This window comes from Acromyrmex echinatior, chromosome 13 (genome assembly GCF_024713525.1).
Source record: "Acromyrmex echinatior isolate Ae372 chromosome 13, ASM2471352v2, whole genome shotgun sequence".
Taxonomy (NCBI): Eukaryota; Metazoa; Arthropoda; class Insecta; order Hymenoptera; family Formicidae; genus Acromyrmex; species Acromyrmex echinatior.
Window position 1 is genome coordinate 6,367,459 of NC_141864.1, and position 18,901 is coordinate 6,386,359.

At 29.6% G+C, this 18,901-nt stretch overlaps 1 protein-coding gene across 2 annotated transcripts; it reads right to left on the reverse strand.

Annotated features, from left to right (window-relative positions):
* Positions 1-10,081: 10,081 nt before the first annotated feature.
* On the reverse strand, positions 10,082-15,581 carry LOC105150917 (uncharacterized). Of its 2 annotated transcripts, XM_087412708.1 has the most exons (7): positions 13,518-15,581; positions 11,729-13,331; positions 11,408-11,648; positions 11,044-11,307; positions 10,680-10,943; positions 10,439-10,579; positions 10,082-10,302 (listed from the first exon to the last, which is right to left on the reverse strand). In XM_087412708.1, exons 2-7 carry the CDS (start codon positions 13,048-13,050, stop codon positions 10,270-10,272), a joined length of 2,265 nt encoding a protein of 754 aa, XP_087268834.1. In that variant the 5' UTR covers positions 13,051-13,331; positions 13,518-15,581; the 3' UTR covers positions 10,082-10,269. The 2 variants fall into 2 exon arrangements, with proteins under 2 accessions (XP_087268834.1, XP_087268833.1); XM_087412707.1 differs by lacking the exon at positions 10,082-10,302 and having other exon boundaries at positions 10,341-10,579.
* Between the last annotated feature and the right edge of the window lie 3,320 nt (positions 15,582-18,901).

The following is an 18,901-nucleotide window of genomic DNA, read 5'->3' on the forward strand; positions in this document are numbered from 1 at the left end:
TTTTCAAGTATAATGAACAACGTTGCAAAAATTCACATAGAATTATTTAAGATCCAACTTGATCCTAACGAGTCAAGTTGGATCTTTAATGCTTAAATAAGTGCTTGTTAATTTAGTGTGAATTTTTGCAGCGTTGTTTATTATACTTGAATTTCCTACTAAATTTTTTAATGGTTATAACAAAATTATTTTTAAATCTGTATCTACTTAAATTTTTGAATACTTCAGCAAAATCGTTCTTTCCATGTACATATATTTACAGTTATTAAGAAAAATAGATAATTACATAAATAATTATCGTGAAGATATTTCCAAAAAATCAGATGGCTTTTAATGTCTTTTCAATTTTATTCTTTTTTTTCTAAGATTTTTTGAATATTTTCTATATAATTTTTTTTACAATATATATATAGATATGACTTGGAATATTTATTTATAAAAGAAAAAACACTAATAATGTACCAGATTTTAATACATAAATTATCGACGGAAATGGCTATGAATAGATTTTACGATTTTGGATAAAACGAAAGCAGCTGGCTAAAAATATTTAAGCCACCTCTCTTGGAGCAAGTAGGGCACATATAGCGTCATTGCAAGACGTTTATCGTTCCACAAGTTAATACAAGAGGCTAACGTTAACGAATCGACAGGATTTACGAAACATATGTGGCTCCATCGAGCTCGACCGTATTTCTTTCCTCATGCGACCGAGAGACGCGCACGCGGCCGAAAGTACCTTCGTACTTCGTGATAAATCGCGGCCGTGTAGGACGATAAATCTCGTTATAGCCTGGCCATTCCGTATTTGTCTCCAGCCTTTTAGTATATTAATAAGCGATAATATATTAGCGCGCGATCGTGGAGAAAGAAATTGGTCATGGAATATCACGCTTAATTTTTCAGTCATATTTCATTATTGTGCAGAATATTCCATCGTCTGTGATTATTAATGATGAATTTGAAATCGATAATCCTTCGGAGAATTAACCTTTTTGTTGAGATTAATAGAAATGTTAATCATTAAGAGAGACCGTAATAAGACAGTTATTTTTGTTCTTCTTTTCAATGTATTCAGTTGAAACAGAGTTTGAAAGATCCATAGTATTTAATGTTATTGGAGAAGGTAAAATATATCACGTTAATTATAACTTATACATATTAGATGCAAATGTGATTTCTAACATTACTAAATCTTTTTTAATTTCTTTTTTACAAGTTTCTAATCAATCATCATCGATCTCTGTATTAGAGTTCTAACCGACATTTGTTAATGATGATAAGAAATAAAAAGGCTCGGGGAATCTCAAAGTCCGTTGAAGAGAGAGTATGGTCACTACTTTCCTCATTACCTACTGTACAAGGTCGTTTATTCAATCCTCCAGCATTATGTGATACAAGATATATTTTAATATTAATAATCTTTTTACTTTTTAACAATAATAATAATATTTTGGAAATTTAGTATAAAGAAAATTACTACGCTTATATATGGTTGCATCTAAATAAATAATGAGTAATATTAAAATATTTTATACAAAAATTGAAAAAGTTAAGATTAAAAATTATTATTAGTTTAAAATGTATATCTAATTAAAATTTGAAAATATTAATTTTGTGCAAAATTTTGAAGATTACTGGGACCAATTCATTTTCCTTTATCCTCAATGTTTTTTAATTTGATATGAATAAAACATGCTGATATTATGATAATATTAGGATATGCTTTTATACTGTAATACCATTTAATATTATCTAAGCATGAGGGAAGTCCTGATACGGAAATGATCGCTTTGCTAGCCGCGGATATGTATTTACGACAAAGTAATTACGAGTTTCCCCGTCACTCCCTTGTGGTCGGTGTTGTGACTGTTTCTTCGCCGCAGACGATGTGAGCGATGACAAGGAGTCGCGGACCCAGTGGGAGGTCTCAACAATGGCCATCCGCCTCCGAGTCGAGTGCGTCGCTACCTGGAGATTCTCGGCTCGTGGCGAGGCTAGCGATGGCTTGCAAACGCGATCGAAACTTGTTTATCCACATCAGAAAGAATTAAAGAAAAAAAGAAAAACAGAGGAGAAAAGAAAGAGAAAGAAAGCTAAAATTCTTCAACAATTTAAATTACTTTTTATAAAATCATACAGTTGATTGATGAAAACTTCTGTTTGCAAGAAAATAGTTTGTTTCGTCAAACATTGTAATATTACTTGCTATACAGAAAAATGTGTATTAATAACAATCGACTTTTTTACATCTCATTTTAATTAATTTTTTTCTGAATAAAAATCTTTTATTTAAAATGATTATTCTAATTATGAAACAAGCCATAATTTATGTGCTATGAAACATCTCAGATACGAACCAGTTGAAAAGTCACCATCGCTGATTAAGTATGAAATTGGAATAATTAGATGAAATCTTTGATTGTTCGCTTCGATATTGGCTCGGACCCTTTCGTCGAGCTTGAACGAAATCTGACTGAACCATGCGCCGTCCGGGCAGTTGAGCCTCTCCTCTGGAAGTGAGACAGACCTCCTTACTGATCGTAGGTGGTCCCCGCCGTCGGACGCAACGATTTTAAATTAAAATTAAAGTCAAGCGTTCTTATGGTCCTTACGCTCGACATCGCCGCCACCCGCGTAACAATGTTAATGCCCCCGCGTCGCCGAAATTGCGAGTTCTGTTCTTTCCATAAATGGCAGAGGACGTATCAGAGGATCCTGCAGAATCACAAGAGCGCGGACATATCACATTTATGTCGCGAGGTTTTCATCAACACTTATTTTAACATTGAATACGTTATCGCTCGTGAGAATGGGTTTCCATAAAAAGAGAAAGCGTATAACATCGGAGACGTACTGTCATGGTTGATGATTCAACTTTTGAGTAATAATATTATCTTGGAACAGGAAATTGTGAAACAGTATTTAACTTTTTTTATAATTTATACACTTATATTTTAAAATCGAGACGGCGCATAAAAATAATTTCTATTTATTACGTTTAAAATTTTGTAAAACATTTTTATCAAGCGTTAAATTTTCGTAAACATAAGTTATACCTACACTGAAAAAAAGATTGACTGCTGCAGCAAATAAGATGGTCATAAAATATGAGATAGCATTTTTAATTGGTCGCAACTAATTTTTGGTTTCAGCAGCCAATTTCTGATTGCGTTGGATTGCGAATCCTATCCGTATTGTCAGTATAGGATTTCAATAGGCTAATCCAATCAAAAATTACTACTGCAGCCTATTAAAAATGCTATGCAGCCAACCTTTTCTTTCAGTGTATTAAGACAATAATACATAAAAAATGCATCTTTTTTCTATCTCTTTATTTTCCTCTCTCTCTCTCTCTCTCTCTCTCTCTCTCTCTCTCTCTCACGCACATAATTATATTAGAAAATAATGTTCTTTAAAAATATTTTTATGAATTAATTTATTATGAAAAAAGAAATGCATTTATGCGATCTTTCCGTTAATTAAATAAACATTACATGAACTTATCATGTAAACAATTAAAAGAAAGGAAGAAGTACATATTTCTCTGAAAGGGAGAGGGAATTTACTATTATAGGAGAATATGGTGTTCCTTTGATTGTTGAACCTTTTCAAAAATTTGAATTTATAAAAATCTATCAGATATTGTAAAAGTAAAAATATATAGTTTGTAGTATGAGTACCAGAAGTGTTTTATAACTTGTAATTATAATAATGAAGAGAATTATACTCCTATGAAAAATTATTTATTGTTTTTAAGCGTCCGGATGAAATAATTTCTAGACGCTTTTTAATTTCATAAAATGTTTTATATGTATACTGTCTTATGTTGGAATTGGTAAAATTTAAATAAATATTCAGAAATGTTAAATAGATATTCAGAAAAATTATTTAAAATTTAATACTGTCAATCTTAATCTATAATTGATAAAAGTAATAACAAATAGAAAGTGAGCAAGCGTTGTACCTTTAATCAGTAACTGATAGTATACCTACCTTTAACCAGTCAATACAATGTCAGATAATCATTTAGCTATTTTACCTCCAATATTAATAAAATTACGCTCAAAATTAAACGCGATATTGAATGAAATGAACAAAGAACATTATTTTCGCCAGATTCAATCGTTTCGTACAAAAACGAAAATCGCGTCTTTATATGGTAAAGTTTATTTTTATATATTTTATATACAATTTTTATATATTTATATATATATATATGATATAAAAAGACATATAAAAATATAAAAACATAAAATTACACTATTGTTGAATATCTTATCTTTATACACACATTTTATACATTGGTTAAAAGTGCAACACTCTCCGATCAAAAGTACAACATGAGTACTTATGATCAAAATTCAATTTTTAATGTTAAAAAAGATGTACAAAAAATAATAATTTATAAATCTATAAAAAAAAATCTATTAGTGTCAACACTTTAAAAAATATTTTAGAATATTTTTGAATTTTTAGATATTACAATACAACTTGCACAAGAATGTCGGTCAAAGGTACACCACCTTCCCCTTACTTAAGAATTACAGAATATTTCGTTACTGGCATGAAGCGAATGTTGTAATTTGATTGTACGGTCATGATGCACGCACACCGTACCCGGAAAATATATTTTCCACATTTGGATTCGTATTTTTGCGCCGTAATTATAACGGTCGCCGTTTTCAAATGAACGTCGTTCCGTAACTCAACTTACCCGATTACATCAACTCTTGCATAATTTCGCATAGAAGGCCGAGGCCCGTGTGTCGGGAATGTCGATTTTTGCTCATTGTTGCCCGACGCACACGCCGCAAGGCGCGAGTGCTTTACGAGAGGACCGTTCTTTCTCACCGGACCGGTGCATAATTGGCTTCGTGTTTTTCGGAGTGTTACGATGTTTGCGCGCCGTGTACAGTCGTATCACTATTTCATAATTAGCAAGAAAGTTATTATGCGTACCTCTCGCGTCCCCGCAACCCGTGAAAAACAAGCAATGCAACGTCATTATTATTTTATTAGTCGCAATGGTTACAAGTTACAACGCGCATCGCAACGTGACAGTTTTTTGATTGTCTTACGTCTTGTTATTGTCATGTATACTAATTTGCGTGTATATTATACCGGCGTGTGCCAGAGTTTGGAAATTGCAACATGAGCTAATCTAAAAATATAAAAGTCGAGACTGGAAGAGTCAAATAAAAAAAACTTGAAATTCACAGTAAAATAATTAAAAAAGGAATCATATAGAATGAATCAAATATCAGGAAGAAATGTAATCTGATACGGTAAAATTAAAACGTAGTATTGTCACATCAATTTAATTAATTAATTGATATAAGATTCGGAGATTATTCTTGACTGTTGTCTTATCCTTAAATAATATCCTTCTTATGTTTCATTGCGATGTTACGTTATTTCCGTCCACTATGATTTCATAAGCCGTAAACACCTTTGATAGGAACATCGAACCTTTGTTTTATCGTTGACATCGAAGCTCGGCCACGGATACTTGGTTCATGTATCAAAGGGATCCGAGGGAACTCCTAATTGGCAATTAATTTAAGCTCAGGTAATCGTCGGTTTGAGTTTAACGACAACGAATACCTCTCGATGGAACAAACGGACGGAAAAATTATGAGCATGATACTTGCGCTTGAAGACTGGTCGTTTGCTTGTTATCACATCGGACAATTTCGCTCTAACAAAATTTAGCCCAGAATAATCCGAGAATGTGTAATGTAAATCCTGTTATTGTATACATTATTTTTAATTACGTGTTGATTTCAAATGCATATATAAGTTGCAATTTTGACACAAAAAAAAAGGAAATAAGAATGTAACACATCACTTTTTTTATAATATATGGTAATATAGATATATGGAGAAATAAATTCTTATAAATTGAACCTTAGAATAAAATTCTCAGTTATTTTGAGAGATTTTCTTTCTGACAGCTTCTCTATTTAAATTGACTTTTTTCTTCTTCTATTAATTAATTTGATAATTTTATATTTAAAAATAAAGAACATTTCATGATGACATTTAAATTGAAATAATTTAGATAATCAAAATAAAATATTTTTACAACTTTATACACTCACATAGATATGTTAAAAATTGAAATTTGCTTAAGAATTTCCATTATTTCTTATTTCTCATTATCATAGAAGATTCATGCGAGTGAGAGCTAAGTGAAAACAATATAAGTGAAATGTAAGCAGGCACATAATTAATTTCACAAATTGTCCAAACCCACATCACGCATTTCACGCGCACATAAGTCACGCATTTTACGCACAAGTGCGGGTCCTAATTTTCGTGCCACCCTTATGCCACGCATTCGGCGCTGTAAAAATTCCAGTCTAGCTGGTCTGAAAGAGACTCGCGCGGTCGATGAATTATCTCCTCGGTGGTCTACTGATTTTATTTTGATGAATTTCGAAAAGGAGAAAGGTGCCCGTGGCCATGAGGCATTAGTCACGGTGTAATTGGCGGTGGGAGGGCGGCGTACAACACGCCAACCTGCCGTCAAAGAATTCCTTGCGCGGGAATTTCGCTGGGTGAGACTCCATGCCACGTTCTTCACCGATTAATTGATAAATCGATCAAGTTGTATACTTAATTGCATTACATTAAACGAATTTTATGTAAGCCATTTTACCTTTGATCCGTTTTGCTCTGTTTTATCTTTGCATTCTTGGATTTATTTTTATCTATTCTTGTAACGAGTGGGATTTTTTGCGCCATATAAAATTCATTATATTAAGTTTTATACATATATGTAAGTTAGAGAATAAATCATATTGTGAATGAAAAATATTATATAATTCTATTTAAAAAAGTGGAACGATCTTCAAATCTTAAAAAATATAAGAAAATATTTTTTTGTTCATTCTTCACAAGATGTACTCAATTCGAACAACTTTCTTTTTTAGTATTTTCTCGTATCATTAAAAACACAATGGAGATATTTTAGATAATTAAATTAGAGGAAACACTCTGTATATGAAATATGTTCACATACATGTCCGTATTTCTGTTGTAAAATTATTGCAACAAAAATAATAAAATAAGGAAAAAGCATAAAAAATAATTACAAAGATAATTTTCGTATTGTTTGTTTTTAAAAAAATCAAGTTTGGATAAATGTAAAAAAATTATACATAATTATATATATAGCTATGTATAATTTTATATATAATTATGAGCAATTTTTTACATTTCCTCAAACTTAAATTTTTCTATTATAAAACAAACAAATGCGAAAATTACCCCGTAAAATATTTATGAATGTTTATACATATAACGGATTGTTTTCTTTTTTCATCAAACGATAAAGGGATATTTCCTCAACATGCAGTTCAAAGCGGAAGATGATCAGTGTATTAATTTTGTAGATATCATGCTAACTAGTCGTGAAAAAGCTGTTTCGAGAAAAACGCATTCAAAGATTCAAGTATAGTTTACAAATATAAATCGAACATTGTTACAGTATTTTTTTGTTAATCAGCTATATCAAGGCTATATAATAATTCTTCTCCTTGCTCAAAGAATTGATTTTTATTCAATTGTTGCTCTCTTCGATAAATTCGAGCTTCTTTGATCACCTCGAGGCTTTGTCTTGCCAATTTCTTTAAGTGCTGCTCGTTATGCGCAGATGTGTATTTCTGTTCCGTACATGTCACAGTTAATAAACATAAAATGCTATTGTTTAATGTTTAAAAATCGACTTTGACATTGCACAAACAAGTTACATAATATGATAAAACTGAGCAACTACACTAAAATTATGTTCATTGCTATTCATATCTTCTATATTTAACTTACATAATTTTGTCTTTGGAAGAAAAAACTCCCTTTGCTTAGAAATTGATTGTCTTACAGCATCGTTTGCCTACGTCACATTTGCTGATAGTTTGCAATAATTATTGCTCGATCTAATTGCTATTATCTATACGCTCTGTTGCACGCAAATATAAAATTAAGAAAAAAAGCATGTGTGTTCACATGACACTATTGCGCATAAACAGCATTGAACATATAATATTATTGATTACAAATCAATTGCTACATATCTACAGATCTGTTGACTACACATCTACATGCACTTTTGCACACAAATAAAAATTTCGAGAGACGAATTAGTCACTTTTGCTTACATGTTGTATTATCGTCTACATATCGATTGCTACAAGCATTTTCGTATAAGAAAATAAAATTAAGAAGCAACGATTTGTTTGCACATACATATTATTGTTTACAAATCGATTGTCTAGAAGCACTTCAATTACATAAGACAATAATTTTTAAAACAGAGAATTTGTATTTTAAAATTAGAAAATTTGCGTTTTTTTAAAGCAGAGAATAGTGTATGTAGACATCGAGTTGTAGGCAATAATTTTTGACGGTACTATAAGCAAGGTCCTCCCTTTCTGAAATAATACATTAATCTTTATTTAAAGCAAGATGTTTTTACGCAAAACTCTAGGAATATTATGGTGAATGAATAATCGAGACAAAAGCAAATTACTAATGCTCTAAATTAATTGCTTTAATATAAATCTTGTTTGTTGATTTATAATAATACATACATAAGTGATAGTCGTACATACAAAAATAATAGTCGACATCAAATCTTAAATGAGAGTGTGTTCCGAAGACGCAGCTGGATAAATTAACATTAAAAAATTTTTATCATGATTGTACATTCAGAGTACGTTTCGTTTTCACACTTACATACTGTAAATGCTAGTACAAAACATTTTTTAAGGTAGTACACACGATAATATCATTCAAAAGTTAAGTCCCATCGCGAATTCGGTGATGGCACTCTCACATTCCACTCCCGCCAATAGTGAGACTGATCGTCGAAAAAATGACAAGTCACTTGTATGTCACCTACATATTAAAAGTATATAATGATTTTCTACATATCTACAGCTAGAAAATACTCCAATATTATATAAGGCAATATTATATAGACAAACATGAAAATAATGTGTTATTAAAAATACAATAATAATAATTGTAAAAAAATCTTTGTATAAATTAATTCATCCTCTCTAATACAGTCTTGAAATTTGTAACTTTATAAAATACTCTCTAAATACTTTTCTAATAACTTTTCTAAATACTTTTATTGAATGTAACATACATAATATAAAAGATATATACATAATTAAAAGATGCATTATAAAGCTATTGGTCATTGCAATTAGCAGGCTAATTAATACACTGTCTTATACTATATTTTTGTTATATTGCAAACATTTGAAAGTTTGATTTTTTGTGATTCTTTGAATTTTTCCGGACTCTCGAAATATGGCCAAAGAAATATATTTTTATAAAAAAGCTATATTAAGATATATACATATTATACAGTACACATGTCCGGACACTTACACAAAATTAATTATTATTGATCTATCAAATGCTCTTGTTATTAAAGTTTTGTTATTGAAATTTAATTATGTTTAGCAATTACATTTAAATTGCAACATGATATTTAAAAAATTTGAGATTAATATAATAATAAATTTTGTGTTGGTGCTCGGAAATAGATACATGTCCAGTCGCTAGGACGTTTACCAGAATAAGTTTTTCGAATGGCTAACACGATTCTAATGTCAGAATTAAAAATGGATCTAATATGGGGAACTTAAATTTTAAAACATTGCTTAAAACGCAAAGTTGGTTTTTAGAGAGTTCTGTCGAGTTTCTAATTTTGATTTTAATATAAAAAGTAAATAATTCTTAATATAAAAATTTTTAATATAAAAAATGAATAAATTGACGGATATAAAAAAATAATTAATTTAAAATGACGAATTTTATACGACTAATTTTACTTTTAAAATAGTGTCTAAAACACATATTTGTTTCTGAGATTTCTTTGGGTAGCTGATCATGACAATTTCTAGTATCAGAATTAGAAAATTCAAAATACTTGTATGACAGGTAATTCTGATAATATCAGTGGCTTTATATATATATATATATAATATATATATATATATATAAAGCCACTGATATTATCAGAATTAATATTTCAGAATGGATATCTAGTATGATTGATTTAAAATGCTTCAAAACGTAAGAGAGTTCGTTTTTAACATTTTTTTTAAGTTGCTGATTTTGATAAAAAATTATATATATATATATTTAGATTGACAAATCTGACAAATAATGTTTACGAAAATTAAATTCTTTTCACGATATTATTAAGAGTAGAGTATAATTGTACTTCATCGATTATTCTGTAGTCAGTTAGTCCTTTACTACGGTATCACTCATGTGACCCTAAAAAATAAATAATTTTTTATGTATCAAATGTGGTACACTATAATATTGTACTTTATTATAATATGAATATATAACAAAAATAGAAAAATAAATGTGAATCTGGTAATGAATTAAATGTTATATCATGAATGACCTCATTTTGTATGTGTGCAAGAAGACTAGCTTTTCGCATAAAGCCTTTATTACATATCGAACATTTATACAGTTTTTTATCACTATGTATACGTTTGTGTTGGATTAGGTTAATTTTAAAATTAAACACTTTGCTGCAAATCTAAAATACAGTACATTTATAATTACATAAATGTAAAAATAAACATAATCAATTGAGAAATAATTAGAAAAAGTACTAACAATAATTTTGTAGCACATACCTTGCAAATATATGGTTTCTCTGCATGTGTTTGCAGAGTATGCCGTTTAAGGTTGCCTAAACGTTTAAATGCAGCTGGACATATCTCACATTTATACGGTCTTGCATTGATCTTAGAATGCTTCGTGATTAAATGATTATTGAAATCCTGTTCATTATTGAAACTCTTCTTACAATCGTTACAATCGTTATACGGCTTTTTATCACTATGTATACGTTTGTGTTGGATTAGGTTAATTTTAAAATTAAACACTTTGCTGCAAATCTAAAATACAGTACATTTATAATTATATAAATGTAAAAATAAACATAATCAATTGAGAAATAATTAGAAAAAGTACTAACAATAATTTTGTAGCACATACCTTGCAAATATATGGTTTCTCTGCATGTGTTTGCAGAGTATGCCGTTTAAGGTTGCCTAAACGTTTAAATGCAGCTGGACATATCTCACATTTATACGGTCTTGCATCGATGTTAGAATGCTTCGTGATTAAATGATTTATGAAATCCTGTTCATTATTGAAACCCTTCTTACAATCGTTACAATCGTTATACGGCTTTTTATCACTATGTATACGTTTGTGTTGGATTAGATTAATTTTAAAATTAAACACTTTGCTGCAAATCTAAAATACAGTACATTTATAATTACATAAATGTAAAAATAAACATAATCAATTGAGAAATAATTAGAAAAAGTACTAACAATAATTTTGTAGCACATACCTTGCAAATATATGGTTTCTCTGCATGTGTTTGCAGAGTATGCCGTTTAAGGTTGCCTAAACGTTTAAATGCAGCTGGACATATCTCACATTTATACGGTCTTGCATCGATGTTAGAATGCTTTGTGATTAAATGATTATTGAAATCCTGTTCATTACTGAAACCCTTCTTACAATCGTTACAACCGTTAAGTACATTGAAATGGACTTCTTTCTTATGTCTGTGTAGATACCCTTTGTTACTGCAAAGTATTTATCATTTGTTAACCACTATTTTAAGTAAAGATGTTATTTAATAATTCCTATAATTTTTGTTACTCACGACAATATTTTTTTACAAAACTCGCATTGATAAGATTTTTTCATATGAATTTTCTCATGCTGGCGCAAATGCAATTCACAAATAAACATTTTACTACACTTTCCGCATTTGTAGGTGATTACATTTGTATTATCTCGATTTTGAACCATTACAACACCTTGCGTCGTTGAAGATCCTTTAACAGCTAATTTCCCAATGGGAGACGAATTCAATTTGATGATATTGTCTTTTTGCGACATAACGTATCGCAACAGATCGGAAGCCAAATTCGGCATTTGTTTGGGATCGATTTTAACAACTCCCTCGTTAATTACTAAAACAGGTGGTTGGCTAGATTTTGCTTCATCTGCAGATTGCAATCCTAATGACGTTGCCAGATCAGTGGATGAAATCGAGATTTTGTTGAATCCACTCGACTGCGAATTAGCGCGATTGAATGCATGTTGAATCACGCTACGGCCCAATAGTCTTTCGTCTTCAGATTTCCCAGTCCATTCATCATCACTGCCCGCGTCACCTATCAATTCCTTTGCGGCACTGCTTCCTCCTTTTTCCGAATCATCGATCCTCCTTTTACCTAATAGTTCATTCTCTTCATCTTTCATTAAGCTACACCATTGCTTGATTTTATTCATCACTTTTAATTTATTAGACCGCATCGAGCGTCCTGTTTGAGCAGTACTTGATCCAGGCTGACTAGTCTTAGCTTTTATCACTGATTTTTGCAACGGCAAACTCACACATCCGACGACTTTTGTATTATCCTTCTGTTGCACTTCTTTAGACTCTTTTTGCTTGGCGTGACTCCGCTCAAATTCATCCAATAAACTTTTGCATGTTGCTAGAGCCTCTGCAGATTCCCATGTATTGTTTTCATGTGGATAGCCTTTCCATTTGATTAAGTATTCCCAGCATCTTTTTTTAGTATTAAAACGTTTGGCTAATATTTTATCGACAATATATCCTTCGTTACTTAGGTCTGCATCTTCTTCGGTAGTTGCTTTGCCAGACTTGGTTTTGGGTTTGATCGATGGTTTCAGTTTTGGTTTTTCCTGTGGATTGCCTTTCCATTCGATTAAGTATTCCCAGCATCTCTTTTTAGTATTAAAACGTTTGGCTAATATTTTATCGACAATACATTTTTCGTTACTTATGTCTGCATTTTCTTCGGTAGTTGCTTTGCCAGACTTGGTTTTGAGCTTGATCGATGGTTTCAGTCTGGGGTTTTCCTGGTCCATTTCTGTAAGATGAATACAAATGTCCAAGCCTCCTTGTCTGATCTGTCTTGAACTTGTGTACTCTTCCATAATAGAAATGCTCATACTTGTACTTTTCGTCTATTATCGTTGATGTCACAAACACGTGATATTTTGGAGCAGGCTCCCTCCTTTGTGCGATGTTCTTGAAACTCTTCGATGAAATGAAAGACACTGTCCACATACCAGTACACCTAATCGTTAAATTACTTCTTGCGCTGCTTTAATAATGGTAGGTTTATTACTGATGGCTAAAGGGCATCATCTCCCTCCATTCTATATTCTCGATTTTCGTCATGTGATCCCTTTTATATAGTGAAACTAACGAACGACTGAATTTCCTTAGCCTGGAAAATAGTTTATCTTTAGTAGGTACCTCACTATTATGTCGTTTCAAAGCTTATGAGAAAGATGGTTGTTAAAAAACAAATATGGAAATGGTAACATAAAACGGTACTGTTGAAATAATACAAAGATATCCAAAACTTTAAAACTTAAAAACATTAATCACATATGAACTACATAAATCTTACCGCACTGTTGAAATATATTTTTTTGTATCTTTATCTGTTATTTTCACTGTTGATTCAAATATTGCGAAACTTGAGATTAATAGATATTCCCTTATTTTTCAGATAGGACTCAAACTCTTTAGATATATTTCTCAATTGACTTTATTGTAACGTTCTTTAAATTCTTTTCGTATTTCTCACGGTTTAAATTTTTTCGATCATGTATATTTTCAAGTTTATTCACCTAAAATCATAAGACATAATTTTTTAATAACATAAGTTGAATTAGCCATCATCTTTTAATTCATTTTACTGCTAAATTAGCGTATTTTATTATTAGTGATACTGGATATATAATTTTGAACGTTTTTTCTACATATGAATGTTTTTTTATTTTTTTTCTAATTTACGTAAATAAAATATTAAATAAAATAACTGTGAACAGGATGATAATCGTTTTTATGTTACCAATGTTTGTTAGAGAGAGCGAAGTATAATTTTTATATTATGTTTTATTTTTACTGTTTGTAATATTATATGTTTTTGACATTGATAATGATCCGATCGCGATTGAAACGTTTGTTTATTGTTAGCACATTATATTAAATCAACTAAAAGGTATAATTATTTCTTTTACTTATGTTTAAACTTCTATATTAACGATGTTTAATTTTATAAAATAATTTTCGGCTCGTAGTCCATTTTCTTTGTTTTTTAAATTTTATCTTAGTCTTATTATTAATTGACATATTAAGCAAAATATTAGATTGAAAACGTGAGACGTTAAAATAATTAAACGTATTTCAAACTAACAGAAAGTACGAATAAGAACATGTAAATAAGAAACTGTTATCAAGGTTGAAAGCTATATTTTGTATATATGACTAATATGTACGAATTAAGAAATATCAAGAGTAAACTCGTATAATTGCTTGTTATATAAAATCTGATAAAAAGAAATTAGAGAGAATTCAGTGAATAATGAACAATAGCCAAAGTTCATTTTATGTTCGACGATGAGAACAGATTTTAGGCAATAAAGTTATAATAAAATGATAGCTATCACGAAAAGTAAAAAGGGGGATACGGAATGACAGACAAAAAAGTGTCAAAGGCAGACAAAATCTTAAAAAAAGAAATTTATAAAATTAGAATGATGCCTGATGTTAGATTAAGAAACTGACATTTTGATAATTTAATAACTTACATGCAATGCCTACGACTTAGACGTAATAATCAAGATCATTACAGTTACAATTTCAAATTGTTTGCTGACAACTAACCACGTCAAAATTTTGAGAACAACTGAGGCAATACAAACATACATATTTATTTATATTATATATTTATATGAATACAGAGTTGGCAATTACATTATTTCATACAAATAACTCGTTATAATCCTTCTTAAAAAAGTAATTCATTATATCGTCACTTGTTATTGATTTGCAAAAATATAAAGTTACGATTACATGGAGTGCGGAAAATGCGGAAATGCGGAAGACAAAATTAACTAAACTTTATTAAATTTCCCGTCTTTCCGCACGTTTTGTTCCGTTTCATTTGTTTTTATCTCCTAATATTACATGGAGCGCAATTTCCGCGGAAAAGTGGAACGTTATAATGAACAAATACATTTTTGTAATCATTAAAAAAAATTGTTTACTTAATTCATTGCAATTTTTATTAATCTGCTTATCTTTTCAGCGTATATATTGAATATACAAGTATTTTAATCAATAAATTTCGTTAAAAATTAATAATTTATAATTTCTTGTTTCGCTTTTTTATTAAAATTGTGCTCCATGTAATATTAGGAGATAAAAACAGGCGGAACAGACGCGCGGAAAGGTGGGAAATTTAGTAAAGTTTAGTTAATTTTGTCGTCCGCGTTCCTGCATTTCCGCATTTCCGCGCTTCATGTAATTGCATCCTAAGCCTTATAAAAATAACTCGATACCATCACTCAAAATGTAACGAGTCGTTTCTTTTTCATTACTTTTTTTTCTTGACACTAATAGAATATTATAACGTTTCTCATTGGTACTTGAGAAAATTAAAATTACTCAGTACATATTGCTGTCCTTATACTACTCTAATCTAAACGTTTAAAAATGACATATCTCAATTAATAAACTGCTCAAAGTATATCAAATAGCATAATAAAATGTATTTGTGATTCTGATTCTCTCTCTCTCTCTCTCTCTCTCTCTCTCTCTCTCTCTCTATCTATATATATATATATATATAAAACCCTTTTCCAAGATTAAAGTATGCATTAATACGTGTCTGGAAAGTGAAGTTTAATAATTTAATAGTTTAATAGTTTCTAGAACTTGTAACGAATTCGATTGGACGCACTCAGTGCGTACTGCATATTAAAATCGTCATACAAAAAATAACGTAAAGATATGTTTATACATAGACATAGAGATTGGATTAAATACAGAAATACTCTATACATTTTACTGTACTATTACATAAAATATGTATTTTATAGTCTGAAATATTTCAGTTCATTATTGCATTTCACTTTTATATTCAAATTGGTACTTTATTTTCGTAAAGATCTTTTTAAATAAAACTTTTTTTTTAATCGAAGAGATTGAATTAATTTTATAAAGTTTTTTTTTATTTGAAATATTTATAAAAATTGAATTTATGATAATATATAGAACTTAATATGATAATGATGGTCAATAGAACTTTATATGATAAAATTACAGAAAGTATATTAAAAAAATTTGAAAGATTTTTCCAAAAAATTTAATAAAACGTTGCTACTTTTTTTGTAAATTAATACTATATTTTTAAATGTATATCTGATACAAAGTTAAAAGATTTTATGGTAGTAGTGTGTCAAGGAAACAATTAATAAATTTAATTTGTAGGAACTCGCGTCGCGAGATAACAATAATTTCGGCGACGCTCTTTGAAGATCGCAAAAGAAAGTCCTTATGCGGATGATTTGCAACGTGAAACTAACCTCGACGAAGAACGTCGACAGACCTTACTGTTGTCCGGGTCCTGATGTATCTTTCATAAAAACAGTGCTGATAAGGATCTAAATCCTGTCTCAGATTCACTGCCGCGAATTTCAGCGAATGCCGTATAAGCCATATATAGTCTTCCCTAGTCATGTATGTGAAGCAATAAATTTTATTGTTTTTAATGACCGAACGATTTCGAAGAGCGAAAGAATAAAATTGTATGTGAGCAATATTTATAGTAATAACGGGCATCGAACTTGCTGCAAACTTGACAATCTACACAGAAAGAAACGACTTTGTTGAAGTTTTACAGTAAAATTTACGTATTAAGAAGATTCTTGCGTTTGATGAAATATAAGACTATAATATACATGTAATACAAATGTTAATAATATCAATAATATCTAGAAAAAATTTCATTGACTTTTACCGTATCATTTTGAAGATATTTAATTTTAAATTTATAGAATTTTACATTACAAATTAAAGATATAATGTAATTATTCTCTTTTAAATTGAGACTCTTACGTATAAGACAATAATTTAAAAATCATTATAATTATAAAATTAACACTTAAATTTGTTCTAAAGTTTCATTTAAATTGACCGTACAATTTACAAGAAATTTAAATTCTTCAATGAAAAAAGCTAGAATATATATCAAATGGATGATGTGTACATCAAATAAGCATCTTACAACTTTTATTTTGTCATTTTGAAAATATTTAGTATAAAAATATATAAAATTAACAATAATTATGTACAATATAATGGAACAAGGTATTGTTAGTAATCTTTTTATTCCATTATTTTAATTGTTTTACATATTATTTTGAATAAACTATCTATTGACTAGGAAGTAGCGCGAGAATCTCCTTAAATTGATAATCGAATTCATTATTGCTTGTTTTTTCGTGATTTTCTTTTTATTCACAGCAAGAGTAATTGTCAGTATAAAGTGCTTTTTATAGCTCACAAAGATTACATTATAGTGATCTGTATATTCGTGTACTTATATATTTGCATTAGTATTTTGTATAAGTATAATATTGAAAATTAAATGTGCACCGAAAAAAACTGTTTTACTGAAGTGTTTAAAAATTTAGCTAGATATAGGTATGTAGATTTCAAAATAATTATATACTATTAAAATAATTATGTAAGCTCTGATTGCTAGAATGTTAAAACTTTTTGTAATAGTGTCATCAAAACTTAAGCTTTCTACATAATTATTTTAATAATCTAACAAAATTATTTTCAGATCTGAAATTTTTAGACACTTCAGCAAAATTCTTTTTTCCACACATAGCACGTATCTGTTGTTTAATATTTAAAATCTGTATGAAAATAGTTTCAGAATCAGATATGTACATAAATTCATAAATATGTAAGCGGATGTTAACGTTCGCTTTGACCGAATATAAGATTTTTCTCGTTTAATTACGTTTATTCTCATTGGTCCAAAATTTGTATAGTATCATATACTCACTAAAAATAATTTTGTTGGACTAAAATAATTACATAGAAAACTCAAGCAATATTACAAAAAGTTTAACATCAGTAATCAGCTTGATCGTTCTACATAATTATTTTGATAATCCACAATAAAATTTATTTTCAAATTTGTGTAGCTAAATTTTTAGATACTTCAGCGGAATCGTTCTGTCCGTATAGATAGCACGTATGTGAATAAAATAGAATCTAATAGAGGCGAGTGTATATGTATACGTGTCATCAAAACTGAGCACGTCGAAAGAGAGACGTTATCCCGCGAGCCGAAATATAATTTACTACGTTACAGCGCAACGCGATGCTGGTGTGAGATGCATGCGAATTTAATTAGCATATAATTATCAAATGTCGAAGGTGTAAGCATTAATACGCATAAATGTAGATCCCGGCAGAAATACGATTCCCGGAGGCAATAATCTGTCCTGTAAATCACATCTTATGAATATCGCGGATTATTCGATCCGCATGCGAGGATAATACGGAGTAAGTACATGATAATGCACGTATGTTACTGTCTCGCGAGAATACCTTCTGAGATGTTAAGACGCTGGGCAAAGTTATCTCTCTTCTGAAACGTTACACTAATCCTTTCAATTTGCTCAATTCTCAACTTGGCTGAACAAGTACGTTGAAGCTAATAACAGATTATTAATATTTTGTAATTATTCAATATTTAGTAATTATTATATGTTAGTTCCTTCCAATATTATATATCTTAATTTAATATTTAATTATTTTTAAGTAATTACTGAATTATATAATTTTTAAGTAAATATTGAACAGTTTGCTTTAAGTATATAAATGGGATTTATGTTTATTGACTTTTTTTGATCACTCATTAATTTTATTTACTTAATAATATACACGAGAAAGAATGATTTTGCTAAAGTATCTAAAAATTTC

Excerpts from the sequence above, each read along its gene's own strand:
- LOC105150917 (XM_087412707.1), bottom strand. The coding sequence starts at position 13,050 with ATGAGCATTTCTATTATGGAAGAGTACACAAGTTCAAGACAGATCAGA. Across the intron at positions 10,944-11,043 it reads AGAAACCATATATTTGCAAG|ATTTGCAGCAAAGTGTTTAA; the intron begins GTATGTGCTACA and ends ACTGTATTTTAG. Across the intron at positions 10,580-10,679 it reads AGAAACCATATATTTGCAAG|ATTTGCAGCAAAGTGTTTAA; the intron begins GTATGTGCTACA and ends ACTGTATTTTAG.